A 13,029-nucleotide genomic window follows, 5' to 3' on the forward strand; every position below is an offset into this window, starting at 1 on the left:
AGGGGATAAATTTGAAAAACACTGCTGAAGCCCCAATGGACAATCGAGATTTTACACTTAGAATAATTTCAATCTCTTTGGGGAGTGGGCTCCATGAATTTCTCCTCCAACCCCACCTCCCAGGCTAAAGAGAAAGAACATGATGATTTAAGGGTATATATTGGAAAGAAACTGTCTCTGTGTTATCCTAGGGCCTACGTCTTATTCCAGTTTCCTAGTCCTTTACCCAGCTCTCTGGACCTGAGGTCTGCATGTGGCCTCCGCCTTTGTTCGGCTGTTTTGGGGGAGAGACTCAGCTCTGGGTACCATTACCTCCCTGAGCCCCATCAGGTGGGAAAACATTTCTAAAGAGGGCCTTGCGGCCTCTCACTTCTTCCCCTGCCCCCCCGCCGTTGTATTTTTTCTTAAAGGAGCTGTTTTAAAAATATTTTAAAATACACAGCAAATTTGCTTCAGGAAAGGGGAGTTGGAGCCCATGACTACTTGGCATTGGAGATTTCATGGTTTTGCTAATTCTTCCACTAGCTAAAAGCTAGCAATTCTCTAGTTTCCATTTCAAAGCTAGCTGGGAGTTGAGGTCTGCAAGAGGATGGTGCATACTGAGCAGGCTTTAACTTTCCCATCCTCAGCTAGAGGCTCCTAAGGCCTACGGGGTGTGGAGGCCACATTTCCCAAGGGAACCTGCTGGGCTCCAGGCAGAGGTGCCAGGATGGAGGATTTCCACAGGGCATAGCCTGTTCCAAAGTAGCCTGATCAAAACATGGCCAGGAGAGATGTTTTGTGTTGAAATAATCTGAGGAATTTCATATCTTAACAGCACCACCCACCCCAACAGCAAGCCTTAAAGTTTGAGAATTTAGGTAAAATACAGAAGCCCTGGCCTGCAACAAGCTGAGAGTTCACTTAATGCCCTCCAATCTGCCCACAGTCGCCCCTCCTCCCACTTGGATGTTTCATACACATTTTGTTCATAGGCGTTTATACACCATTTTCTAACTGACTTGGAAGCCATTTTCTCATTTAATGAACAGTCAACACCTGCAGTGAAACCACAACCAGAAAAGAAAAACGAATTTGGTGGCCTAAAATCATCAGGAGGGAATCCGAAACGTTTTGAAAAATTGACATCAGTCCCTTGACAGCTTGGCTGGGACCTGGATATTTATTTCCACTCAAAACATTTTGATGTATCTGATATATACAAACTATTGTGTTTTTTTTTGACAAAATCAGAACAACATAAAACATGCACAACAACTGTTAGATAGCAAAGAAAATGCAATAGTCTAAAACATAAACTGCTCTCAGTCGGACTGAGGCTTGGGACTCTCTGTGAGGTGCTCACTCCACATATAGGGCCTAGTCCTCCACTGAAAATAAATCACTGGACTTGGGGAACCAATCTTCAACTCTTTGGCTGTCATACAACTCAGTAGGAGTTGGGGGGCGCTACTTCTCTGAAGGAGAGGGAAAAGAGGTAGGGATGGTAGAAGGAGCTGGCGGGGGCGGCGGGGGGGCTCAGTTTCTCTGAGGGTAAGGCAGGACACCCCAGCACATGCAGAACTCCATCTAGCATCAGGAACCCCAGCCTCCACAAAGCAAGCCCAGCAGGACCCAGGGCCATACAGGCACCCCTGAGGCAGGCCAGACATGGGCTCAGAAAAGGCATGGTGGCTGAGGCACAGAAAGGCCCCGGGTGGAGTTGTCTGGTGGTGAAGAGGGTGAGAGAGGGGGAACTTCTCTACTTGGTCAACAGCAGCGACTAGGGGCTAAGGATTTGAGGGACCTCCTTCTTCACGCCTTGACTGATGGAGGAGCTTTCACCTCTCCCTACGGTGGCCCATTACCCTAATTCAAGAAAGATATGTCCACCCCTTTACCCACCTCAAGAGGGAAACCATATTTACAGTTGGAATGTAGGACACCCCTCTCCTTGCTCACTCCCTTCTCCTCCCCCTGGGTATTTTCCCCACCTCCTAGTGCAACCCAGCCCAGAGTAGATTAGCAGCTGTCCTCACCAGAGCTGAGTCCAATTACAGAGTGCAGGGCTCTGGCCTAGACGTATGTGAGTAGATAGGAGAAGTAGGAGAAATTTTACCAGTCCTATCTAGAGATCGCAGTTTGCTGTGGAGCTTCAGCCTCCCTCCAATCCACAGCAAGGAAGTGTCCACCCCATTCTGTCCAGCTGGAGGGGCCAGCCCAGCCCAAACTCCGAGGTGTCTTCGAATTTGTCCAGCCACACCATCCCTCCCCTCTCCCCTTTCCTCCCCAAGTCTGAATGTCTAGGGTGGCTTTTGTCCTCCCGAACCAGCCAGGGCAGACAGGAGGGGCGGGGGGGGGTGCCCTTTCTTTCTCCGGAGCCAAGTTTCTGGCTTTGCCACAAGGGGCTTTGGCTGCAAAGAGACAGAATTGTGCCTTGCAGCCCTTTTCTACTCCTTCCCGAAGGACTTCCTAAATTTAATTCCACTCTGAGCTCTAGTGAGGTGCCTACTAAATTCGAAAAGGACTGGGGAGAAGAGGAAAGGGGGTCTAGGTGGAAGCAGAAATCCAAGTACAAGGGTGCTAGAGTGAGCACCCGTGTAAATACCCCAGACAAGAGCTAGGACAGGTGACACCAGGCCCCCACTCAGGAAGCCTCAAGGCCAAGGTTATATTTCAACTTCTGCAGGCCCCTCCCAGAGAGCTGGAAGCCTAGAGGCCCAACTGGCCGGGTCTCCAAATCCTCTGCTGACTTCTGGGGCTGCACACCGAGCGGAAGGGTACGTGGGACCAGCGGAGAAGGAGCGGAAGGAAAAGCCCCTACTGCCAGCTTTTCCTCCACGCCAGGCCTCGGCTTTCAAAGGCAGGCCTGGCCAGCCGCGGCCACGCGGGGGGCTAGTATAGCGCCAGAGCCTGCTCGCGCAGGACCACGCGCTTCTTTTTCATACGCCGGTTCTGGAACCAGATTTTGACCTGCTGGTCGCTGAGGTTCAGCCTGTTGGACAATTCCTTGCGCTTCTGGCGGTTGATGAATTCGTTGAGGAGGAATTCGTTCTCCAGCTCCGCAATCTGCTGCTTGGTGTAGGGTTTCCGCTTCTTGCGGGTCCTCCCTGGGGCCGCCCCCCACGGCAGGCCTGCAACACAGCCCCAGCCCAAGTCAGACCGGCCGGCCGCGCCTTGTAAGCCTGCCCGCGCCTAGCGGCTCCCTCCCCCTCCACACTTTCCCCGCACCCCACCTCCCAACCCAGCCCAAACTGGCCCAGGGAGCATGGCCACCGTTTACCGTCGGGCAGCGAAGGTCGCAGGCAAGAGGCGACGCTCGCAGCCTGCACTGTCATGTTCAAGTTGAGCGGGCCCTTGGCGTCTTCCTTGAAGCCGGCAGCGCAGGGGGTCCCCTCGAGCAGGGCTGCAGAGCCCGCTGCCGCGCGGCCCACACCCGCGTACTCATACTTGGCCGCTTTGAGAGCAGCGGCCGCGGGGGCCAGGCTAGGCTCGGGGACGAAGGGCGGCCGCGCACGGCCACGGTCCTCCGGCCCGGCAGCCACATCGGGCGCGTAAAACTTGGCCTGCTCCTCGGGTCCGTCCTTGGCGCCCAGGGGCTGTAGGCCAAGCGGCCCGGAACCAGCCAGGTAGGGCTGCGAGAAGCTGCTGAAAGCCGTGGCACCGGCAGGCTGCGCTGGGGCGCAGGAGGCAGGCGTGGTGGCCCAGGGCAGCGCGCCTCGCGGGTATGAGATGGGGGGGAGCGCGGCCAGCTGGCCGCCATTCGGCCGCAGGTTGGAGAAGTAGAAGGAGTCAGGCGACTGCAGATTCAGAAGCGAGCCCACATAGCCCGCCCTGTAGAGACTGCGCTCACACATCTCCAACAAAGGGCTTCGGCTGCGCTCGCAGCAGTATTTAGTTACAACCGGGAATAAGAGAACAGGCTCAGACGATTGGACGAAACTTTGCCTGCAGGTTCTTCAAAGCCGGTCATTTCAGCACCGCCTACATCCCCCGACCCGTTTCCCCCCCTTCAGGGTATTATGATAACACCCGCAATATTCGATGGTGAAGGGCGAGGCTGCCAGGCAGAAGCAAGGAACGTTGAGCGAGGGTGAAACCAACTGGGAGTTTCCAGGATCAGCTTCAGAAGCTGGGGACATTGGGTGTCTTTGCCCGAGTGTCCCTTGGGATCCTTCTTGGTCTTGATTAGCTTTGCACTCCCCTTTTCCACTGGCTACCTGGGCCCGGCTTGCTTCCACCCGCTTTAAGTTGCAGCTAAGGCCTTTTCCAGTACTGCGCACCTCTAGGCTTGCGCGGAGAGCCCAGGGTGTGGTGCGGCCACCAGCTCTAACCCCTAGGCCTGAGCAACGCTTCTCCCACCCCGATTTCCTCCCTGCCCTGTTCCTCTGGAGAGGATTCTGCACTAGTGGTCTAGCAGCGAAGACCCACACACTGCCTGAACCCGGCACAGTCCAAGAAATTTGCTGAAGGAGGAGAAATGCATCACAAACTCTGCCCAAGTTTGGCTCCCAGGAAGCTGGTTTCACACCAGTTCTGGTGTGCTTCTCCATGGCCAAGCCCTCTGCTCCCAGGGAAGCTGCGGCCATCCAGGTCCATGGAGAATGCTGGCCCAGGAAGGGGCAGCTGCGTTGGCCAGTCGTGGCCAAAGGCTACATTCCTTTTATCGCCTGGAGTCACCTTGGCGACTAGGTCCTGCCAACCAGAGCTCCAAGCTGTTCAACTCCTCTGCAGCGGGCAGAGCAAGACGAGCTCCCCGCAACCTGGTGTGGAAGGACAGAAGAGCCAGAGTCACTCGGCCAGGAACAGCGGGGCACACCGAGGCAGCAGGCTAGCAGCGATCCTCGGCTCAGCGCCTCCAAGGCGGCTGGCGGGTTCGGGGTTCTGGCGAACAGGGATGTGGGCCGGGCAGCTCTCCCTTGCCGGGAGCAGAGTGGCAGCCCCCCCGCCCCCGGCCCGCAGGCCCTCCGATTTAGTTTGGCCAGAGGGCTCTGGGTCCTCCTCTGCTGCTTTGGTCCCAAGAACCCCAGCGACCGCGTGACTGGCGCCCGCCCCAACCTGCAGCCCGCCTCGCTGGTCCGCAAGCCAAGCTGGAATTGGTTAGACCGCCAGCTCCGGCACGGAGACCACACAGGCGCCGCCGGAGGGCAAGGCTGACCACCGCGCTGCGACTTTATTGTGTGAGTTATGGCGACCAATTGGGCGGCTCTGGGGAACGCAGTCGGTCTCTTCCTCTCGCTCTAGGGCGGGGGTAGGGGGTGGGGATGGGGATGTCCGGGACTCTTCAGGGTTCTGTCAGAGTTTCCTTAGGAGCTCAGACTTAAGAGACAAGAACTCCACTCCCCGTCCTTTCCGGGGGTTGGGGTGGTGTAGGCATAAGCTGCAACCTCAGTTCCTAAGGACTTAGGGGATCCAGGCTCTCATTTTGGGAAACTCTCTCTGCTTTCCAGGAGCTACAGCCTCCCCAAGCCCGAAGCTCCAGCTCCAGAGATCCCTGCAGTCTCGTCTTCTCCGGTCTCAGCATACAGCGATGCACCGGTATTTCCAAGTCCAGGGGTGTCTTCTCCGGACCCTTAGGCAGCGGCACAGCTGCGGTTTACCCCTGGGGACTAAAGATATAAAGGGGCTAAGTGAGAAACAGAAAGACTAGAACAACTAGACTCCCTCCATTATCTCCTTGGCTCAGAATGGGGCCCCACCTCATCTCCTGGATTTATAATTTCCGAGGTCCAGCAAGCAAAGTTGTACGCTGGGAGCTGGGAGCTGCAGACTGCGCGGCGGGGGGCGGGGCAGGGCAGGAGGCTTGGCTGGTGAGCTGGGGAATGGGAGGGAGAGGATTTGGCCGTGGAGCTAAACCGCGAGCTCTGCCAATGCTGCCGACCGCCCAGGAGATGGCGAGCGAGCTCCACGCCTGGCGACGCGCCGCAGCACGGTCAAGATCAACAGTGAAGGGCGGCACCGCCGGCCTGGGGTCGCCCGCCGGTGCGGTCACGGCCCTCTGCCAGGCTCCGCCAAGTGTCTCGGAAAGCCGGAGATCGTGGCAGCAAGGCTGGCCGGGACAGCGGAGTCAGAGTCACCCAGCAGGCTGCCGGACACGGGGAAGCGTCGCGGCCGCGTCTTTGTCTGTGCGCCCCGGCTGCAAAGCGTCCTTCGCCTCTTGACTCACGCGTAGACGCGCGGGCCTTGAGTCTCCACCAGCGGCGCTCGAAACCTGCCAGGTTTCGGTGGCGTTCTCCCTGCGGCCTCTCAGTTTCCACCCGAAGGAAAGGCCTCTCTCCGAAGCTCCCTTCGCCCTGGCTCCCCGCGGGCCTCCCCATCCAGCGCTTCGGCCACCTACCGGCTCCTCTACTCCCTCCTCAATTCGGAATATAAAAGGAATGCATATAAATAGCAAAGTCTTCATCTGTTACTGATTTAGCCATCAATTCAAATTCCACCGGAGAGCATTTGAGCAGTTTTAATCTTCAGCAAACCTCCCATTTCTCTTAGGCGGAGGGAAACTGACCGGCCAACTACAGATGAAAGGAAAACCTCGTGGCAATCCCCCCATCCGACAGGAAACCTTAGAAATGGACCTGGGAATGGAGTGCGGCCCTGGAGTCTGGAATTTACAAAAAAGGAGGGAAAACGACGATGGAAAAGAAGGGAAAACAGGCCCGTTTCACATGAAAGCACATCTTGTGAGGAAAACCGAGAAAACGTTAGAAACTCTTCCTGAAAGTGGAAGGTCGGGGTCGATGTGTCCCCATTTTCAAGGGTTATTTCTTCTCCAGTTTGAATCATAGTCCGTTCTCTCTCTTCCTCTCTCTCTTCTCTCTCTCTCTGTCTGTCTGTCTCTCTGTGTCAGTTAAAACGAAGTTGGCCGCCCACAGCCAACCATCGGTGCAAGGTAGGAAAGAAATCAAGCGGGGCCAGAGAAAACGAAAGTAGCTTTGGACCCTGGGTCTCTGCGCTTTCTCTGGCAGATCCATAAGGGAGCGGTCCCGCCCGGAGAGGTTACATATTGTGTGAGGTTTTAAACATGTGTATTTAACTTCATACCAAAAAGTTAGTAACCACTAAATTGATTTGTGTCCGGGCGCTAACAACGGCGAGGCACCTAGTTCCTCAGCGGCCATTTCCCCGAGCGGCAAAAAGGCCTCTAAAAGAAAGTTCATACTGCCTAAAAATTGCGACTAGAGGTTTAGGGTGTACAATTATGGTTTCAGTCCTCAAATGCTGTTTGGAGGCTGCTCAGAGAAGGCGATAAGGGATCAGCTTGAAATGTTTCTTTTTCAATGGCCAAATATGGATATGTCTAATTTCAAGACCTTCGGAGAGTAGATATTTGTAACAGCCTTTCTAGGAAGAACACCTTCAAGTGAGCACGATTTCCTGTACCCAGACACAAACATACATATTGATTAAAAAAATAAAACTATTTGAATAAAGTGATAATATTGAAAGAGAAGTAAAATTTTTATTGGAGATGTTTTTTGTCTGGTAAAAAATACCATTTTAGACACCACAAAGTATATTCTCATTTAAAGACATCACTACTTATGTTAAAGCCACAGGGAAAAGGGCAGAGAGGGGTGGCGGAAGTAGAATGGAGGTTTCAGAGAGTAGAACTGGGGTTGAGTTTCCTTCATCTATAGGGAACATCGTAATGTTCAAGACAACAAGATTTTATAATAAATAAGAACACAAGAGGTAACACAAGCTTGGAAAAAGAAAACAAATATATAAAGACACAGAAGAAACAAGAGAGTTCTGTTTATTTGCATCTCCCTAGGAATAAAAAAGTGATTTTTAAATGCCTGAAGCACTGCACACATATCCCAGCTCACAGACATTTGCATCTACAAAAATAATCTCTCAGTTGTATAAATATGCAGCACTTTAAAAGTAGTTACTTATCATCACTTTCAGAAACATCTTTTTTTTTTAAATCTTGAACTATAGAGCTCCACATTTTTCGTATTTGTTAGATGTCTTAAAACTCCATGAGAGGCTCAATACATTTGTTCAGACAGTCAAGTTCTTCACTGGGTTCTGGATAGAAGTTCCCACCCATGGCCACATTGATTCCGTCTCTTTCAGGGGACTGAGGAGATCACCTCATTTCTAGTCCCACAGACCCAAGGTCAAGGAGAAGGTGTGCATTTATACCATCCACGGATCACTCTCACAATTGCAGCCATTTAAATATTTGCATCTAGAGCTGGGGGAAATGAAGGCATCCAGGAGGACACACTATTTTCAAATTAGAGATTATAAAAGCACAAGTCGACAAGGTATACTAAACACATATAACTACAACAGCAAATGAAAGACCCAAAGTAGGGAAGATTGTCTTCATTCCAATATCGACACAAACCCTATTTAATAAGGTAGCTGCTTTTAAAGCCGTCACAGTACCTCCAGCCGCCTGTTTTTAGACTTTCCCAGTGACCCTAGAGCACCGTTTGCCCAGAGCTGTTTCCACTTGCCTCAAGGTGACTGCTGAGAGCTAATGATTAAATTGCCCAATCACAGGATATGAATGACTGCAAATCCTTCTACCCTAATAGATTATGAAGATAATCAGTGCTGGAAACAGGCATATGAAGTGATTTAGGAAAATAAAACCCTAAAATCATAATGGTACTTCTGAAATTCTTTTGGGGGGGATTATTAAAAAATACTTCAAGTCCTTTATACTGGCCTGGAGGGAGAAACAGAACATTAAAAACATCTTAAAAAAAAAAAACTAGACAAGAACAAAATCAATAATAAACAAGTAAGAAACAGAACTACAGAGTCAGGTTGGGTAGCAAAAGGTTTTAGAGCCAGATAAGGGGAAGAGAGAAAAACAATTCACAAAATTTGCCATCATTGGCAGGGAGATGGGGCGAAATTAAATACATATTCAAGTCTTTCCGAAGGTCTTTTGGAGACAACTGAAAGCATTTAAACTCTCTTTGGCCAAGCTGGTCCACATCAGGAGACAGTGTCTTTGAGCTTGGAGACGATTTTCTTGTCTTTCACTCTTCGGTTCTGAAACCAAATGGTCACTTGTCTCTCAGATAGGTTCGTGGCAGCCGAGATCCGCCGCCGCTTGTCCTTGTTAATGAACTTGTTAATGGCATACTCGTTCTCCAGTTCTTTGAGCTGCAGTTTGGTGTAGGGCACCCTCTTCTTCCTCCCCCGACGGTAGACACACATGTCTGGCTGATTTAGAGCCACATCCCCTGGTATAAAAAACAGCATGATAAAAATTAGACCAGGGCTTCTGGAGCACCACTGGGGGCTGTGTGTGTATGTTTGGAAGGGGTATGGGGAATAAAGAAAACCAGGCTGTTTGCATCTTATTATTATTTACACAGACATATTATTTACACATTATTAAAGAAAGATTATTTACACTTCAAAGTGAAGGCCATTTGATGGATCATCATGGTTTCTCAAACCAGCATCTTAACAAGCCTTCAATTTTATGGCATGGTTACTGGGGACAGTTATAAGGATAGTTTCTGCAAATGCTGGTTGCACACATACAAACGTACGCAGACTTTAAAAAAAATCCATGTTTTTTTGTTCAAGCTTTGATTTCTTGTGTTCCTGTGTTTGGAGTTTGTGAGCTCTTAGAAGCTTTAGTGGTGACCCTGGGGCAGTCATATCCTTCAAAAGTGGGACCCAACTCTGTGACACTTCTTCGGGGAGGAGGGGCCAAGGCCTGAGCAAAGGGCACGCAAAGACCCTCAACTGTGGGGGAAAAACAGGCTTATGCCCACACACAAGAAGAAAAGGGTTGCGAGAGGGACAGTTTAAATCAAAGGAGAAATGTACAAATTTCAGGCAAACTACAGGAACTGTTCCATCAGGCTAACCTTGGCTGGGCGAGGAGGACAAGCGCAGCTCCCAAGTAGGGACCTACACTCCTAGTGCTTTCTTTCCGTACACTCTCTCCCTTCCCTGCCCCCCCCCCCCCCCCCCCCGCCCCCCCCCCCCCCCCCCCCCCCCCACTCCAACGCTCCTACCTGGAAAGGATGATTTCCAAAAGTGGGAGCCCTGTGGCTGGTCCTTGGCGCAGTACACCTGGCTGTTCCACCCGTTGGCCAGCGTCCAGGACTGGTAGCCCTCCATGGAGATGTACGCCTCATGCCGAGGCTCCCCGGAACCGAAGGTAGACACCATGTCGATGTAGCCAGGCACGTGCTGGTAGGGGCTCGTGTAGCCCTGGTAGAAGGACACTTCCTTGGCTCTCGCGGGCACCTCGTTGGCCGGTACGCTGCTGCTTGCCAGGCCCGACACGTCCATGTACTTCTCCACCGGGAAGCCTCCCAGCGAGGCGTGCGGCGACGACTTGAGAGCGTTTTGCTGTAAGCCCACGCCGTGTGACATGCGGCAGCTATAGTAGCCGTTGCCGAAGTGGTAGCCGTAGCCCAGAGCTGGGGCGCCCGGAGGCGCTGCAGCGGCCGTGCCGGGCGCCGGACACTCTTTGGCGGAGGGAGCCTCCGGACGCGCTGCGACCACAGCCGAAGATGACGACGACGAGGCGGAGCCCGCACGCTCAGAGGTCCCGGGGTATGCGAAGCCCGAGGCCGCTGCCGCCGCCGCCGCCGCCGCCGCCGCCGCCGCCGCCGCACGCCCGGAGTGTGTCCCGGCGAACACTGGCGCCGAGAGGAAGCCGCGACACTGGCCCGGCGCCGCCGCCGCCGCCACAGAGGACGAGGAGGAGGAGGCTGGGGCCGCCCCGGCGGCCCCACCGTCCGCCCGCAGCCCGTCCATGTCCCAGCTCCCCGCGCGGCTCATGGCCCGGCCCGGCCCGGCCCCGGCCCCGGCCCTGGCCCCGCGCAGGACACCATGGCGCGGCGCGCTTCCTCCCTCCTCTCCTTTCTCTCTCGTTCTCTCGCTCCCGCCCTCTTCCTTTCGCCCTCTCTCCCTCTGCGAGCCTCCCGCCTCCCGCCCGCCCGCCCTTCAACAGGTTAGCTCATCGCGGGACGTTTATAAAAACGAAGTTCAGGTTGGGAGGGGGCCTGGGCCGGTCGGGGGGCCTCCTCCCTCCCCGAGGGCTCCCGCTCGGGGCCGCGCCATTGGCTGCGCGGGGCCACGTGGGGGTGGGGGGCGCGGGAGAGCCTGGCTCCCGGCCAGGGCCCCGCTGGACCCACCCACCCCGGCCCCTACCCCTTCCAAGCCCCTAGCGCAGCCCACCGCCCCTTCCCGCCCTGCCCCGGACCCAGGCGTTTGCGCCGCAGCCAACCCCCGCGAGCTGATTGCGCGACCGCCCATCCTAGGCCCTGTCTGCGACTGAGACGGGCGCCGAGGCCTGCGCCTTGTTCCGGCCACGGCTGTTTTTGCCACCTCTCCTCGGATCCCCGAGCTGCACAACTAAACGAAGGCGAAGGACAGAGATGGTCCGAATGATGTGAAAACAGACTGATTTTGGATCCTGTTGCTCAGTCCCTTGGATTAGCTGACCTAGACCCCAAGCCCGAGGGAGCTTCTTTTCCCTACCTTGAACACTGCTTGGGGCAAAGGCATTTCACGCAGGTTATCATAGGAGATCCTCCGAATTAAGACCGATTGGAGCAGACCCTCCCTGCACACACACGCACACACACACACACACACACAACGTCCACCAGGAAAATGCCCACGAAGCGCCCTTGGGGCTGGGACAGAGACTTACAAGTAAGTCAAGCAGAAGAAAAGACTCGGCCATGGCGCGGCGAACCTGACGATCTGCCCCAGCGACAAAACTCCTGATGCCTGGTCCACATTATTCGCCTCTACGCTCAGGCCAACCGGAGTCGCCTCCCGAACTGGGCTCCCCAGCCCGGGCGCAGATTCCCCTGGCCAGCAGAAAGACCCTGTGGAGGGCATCTGGAGAAAGCCACTCTGCTGCCCGCCAGGAAACTTTGGTGCCTCCCCAGCAGCCCAACTGCCTCTTGCATTTTGCAGCCACCACCCACCCCCGCCGATTACTCACACCAATTAATTGAAAACTTCACTTTCCCAGGGACCTTTGTTTCGCTTTCTTTTCCAAGCTGCCAACTGCAGAGAACTGAGAGGGGCGAATTAAGAGGGTGGTTTTTTTTTCCAGGCAAAGTTGGGGCTTCAGATAGGAGCAGCCCTGAGCAACTGGTTCTGGCTTCCAGGGGATAGAGCGGGCTCTTGGTGTCAAGCATCACAGCCCTGACCAAATTCATCCCTTCATTCCATTTCTCACCCACGGAGCCCCAGCCCACCCCCCATCTTAGCCATTAGCGGGGAGCTGGTGTGTGTTCTGCGGTAAATTTAAGGCTCCTCCTTAGGAGCAACATTCCATCTGAGCAGTTGAAAGTGCTGGGGTGGGTGCAGGAGCCCTCAGAGTGAGTCTATTTGGTTCTGTAGCATCAACTATGCAGGCCAGCCCATCTCCAAGAAAATCGCTCCCCTGAGCCTGTGATTGGTGAAGCCGGCTTGTCACCCAGCCCTGCCATTCCTGAACCCAAGACGTGACTGGATGGGGCGAGTAAAAAAGCCAAGGAGGCCCTCCTGGGCCTGGCCTGGCATTGCAGGGTGGGCTGCTGGTGTTGGGAGTGTTGACACGCAAAACCCAGTAACCATAAAAGGCTCAAATAAAGGGGAAAGTTATGAGAGGGGCACTGGAAAGGAAAAGCAGGGGAATTTGACCTTTTTGAAGTCCTAGATGTGTTCATGATCAAATTTGAGTTGGAGGGGCTTGAGCCTTTGCAGAAAATCATAGGGAATAGAAGTTTGTTGGTGAGAACAATTTCGGCTACTTGAAAGACGGAGGCAAAAGTTAGTAACGGAAGCTGAATCGGCATTTTAAAACACCACCTGGGGCCAGGTGACAGAGTTGCTGATTTTTTGGAAGAGTTTGGCTGGGTCCTCTTCACCCAACAATCTCGGAACCAAACCAGTCATGGAACGCCACCCCGAAACTCTCTTATTTTTCCTTTGTCTCCCTTGCTTTTCTCCCGTGACCTCAAAAAGCAAATTTGTTGAAGTAATTTCTGAGACATAACTGGAACCAATGAACTTTCAGTCTTTTAAAACTAAATATCCCTGTGATCCCCCGCC

The 13,029-nt window shown here is 53.8% G+C and overlaps 2 protein-coding genes across 2 annotated transcripts; both read right to left on the reverse strand.

Annotated features, from left to right (window-relative positions):
* Positions 1 to 2,779: 2,779 nt before the first annotated feature.
* HOXD12 (homeobox D12) lies at positions 2,780 to 4,335 on the reverse strand. The gene is made up of 2 exons (XM_025887666.2): positions 3,263 to 4,335; positions 2,780 to 3,113 (listed from the first exon to the last, which is right to left on the reverse strand). The coding sequence occupies exons 1-2, from the start codon at positions 3,834 to 3,836 to the stop codon at positions 2,875 to 2,877; spliced, it is 813 nt and encodes a 270-aa protein (XP_025743451.1). The 5' UTR covers positions 3,837 to 4,335; the 3' UTR covers positions 2,780 to 2,874.
* A 3,212-nt stretch (positions 4,336 to 7,547) lies between these two features.
* Positions 7,548 to 10,822, reverse strand: HOXD13 (homeobox D13). The gene is made up of 2 exons (XM_025887676.2): positions 9,981 to 10,822; positions 7,548 to 9,191 (listed from the first exon to the last, which is right to left on the reverse strand). Exons 1-2 carry the CDS (start codon positions 10,753 to 10,755, stop codon positions 8,941 to 8,943), a joined length of 1,026 nt encoding a protein of 341 aa, XP_025743461.1. The 5' UTR covers positions 10,756 to 10,822; the 3' UTR covers positions 7,548 to 8,940.
* Positions 10,823 to 13,029: the final 2,207 nt, after the last annotated feature.

The sequence above is a fragment of the Callorhinus ursinus genome, unplaced genomic scaffold (genome assembly GCF_003265705.2).
Source record: "Callorhinus ursinus isolate GAN/ISIS: 27379988/994484 unplaced genomic scaffold, GSC_fseal_2.0 scaffold2, whole genome shotgun sequence".
Taxonomy (NCBI): Eukaryota; Metazoa; Chordata; class Mammalia; order Carnivora; family Otariidae; genus Callorhinus; species Callorhinus ursinus.

Coding starts and splice junctions, on each gene's coding strand:
- HOXD12 (XM_025887666.2), bottom strand. CDS start 3,836: ATGTGTGAGCGCAGTCTCTACAGGGCGGGCTATGTGGGCTCGCTTCTG. Junction 3,114..3,262: donor GCGACCTTCGCTGCCCGACG/GTAAACGGTGGC, acceptor GCTGTGTTGCAG/GCCTGCCGTGGGGGGCGGCC.
- HOXD13 (XM_025887676.2), bottom strand. CDS start 10,755: ATGAGCCGCGCGGGGAGCTGGGACATGGACGGGCTGCGGGCGGACGGT. Junction 9,192..9,980: donor TTGGAAATCATCCTTTCCAG/GTAGGAGCGTTG, acceptor TTTTTATACCAG/GGGATGTGGCTCTAAATCAG.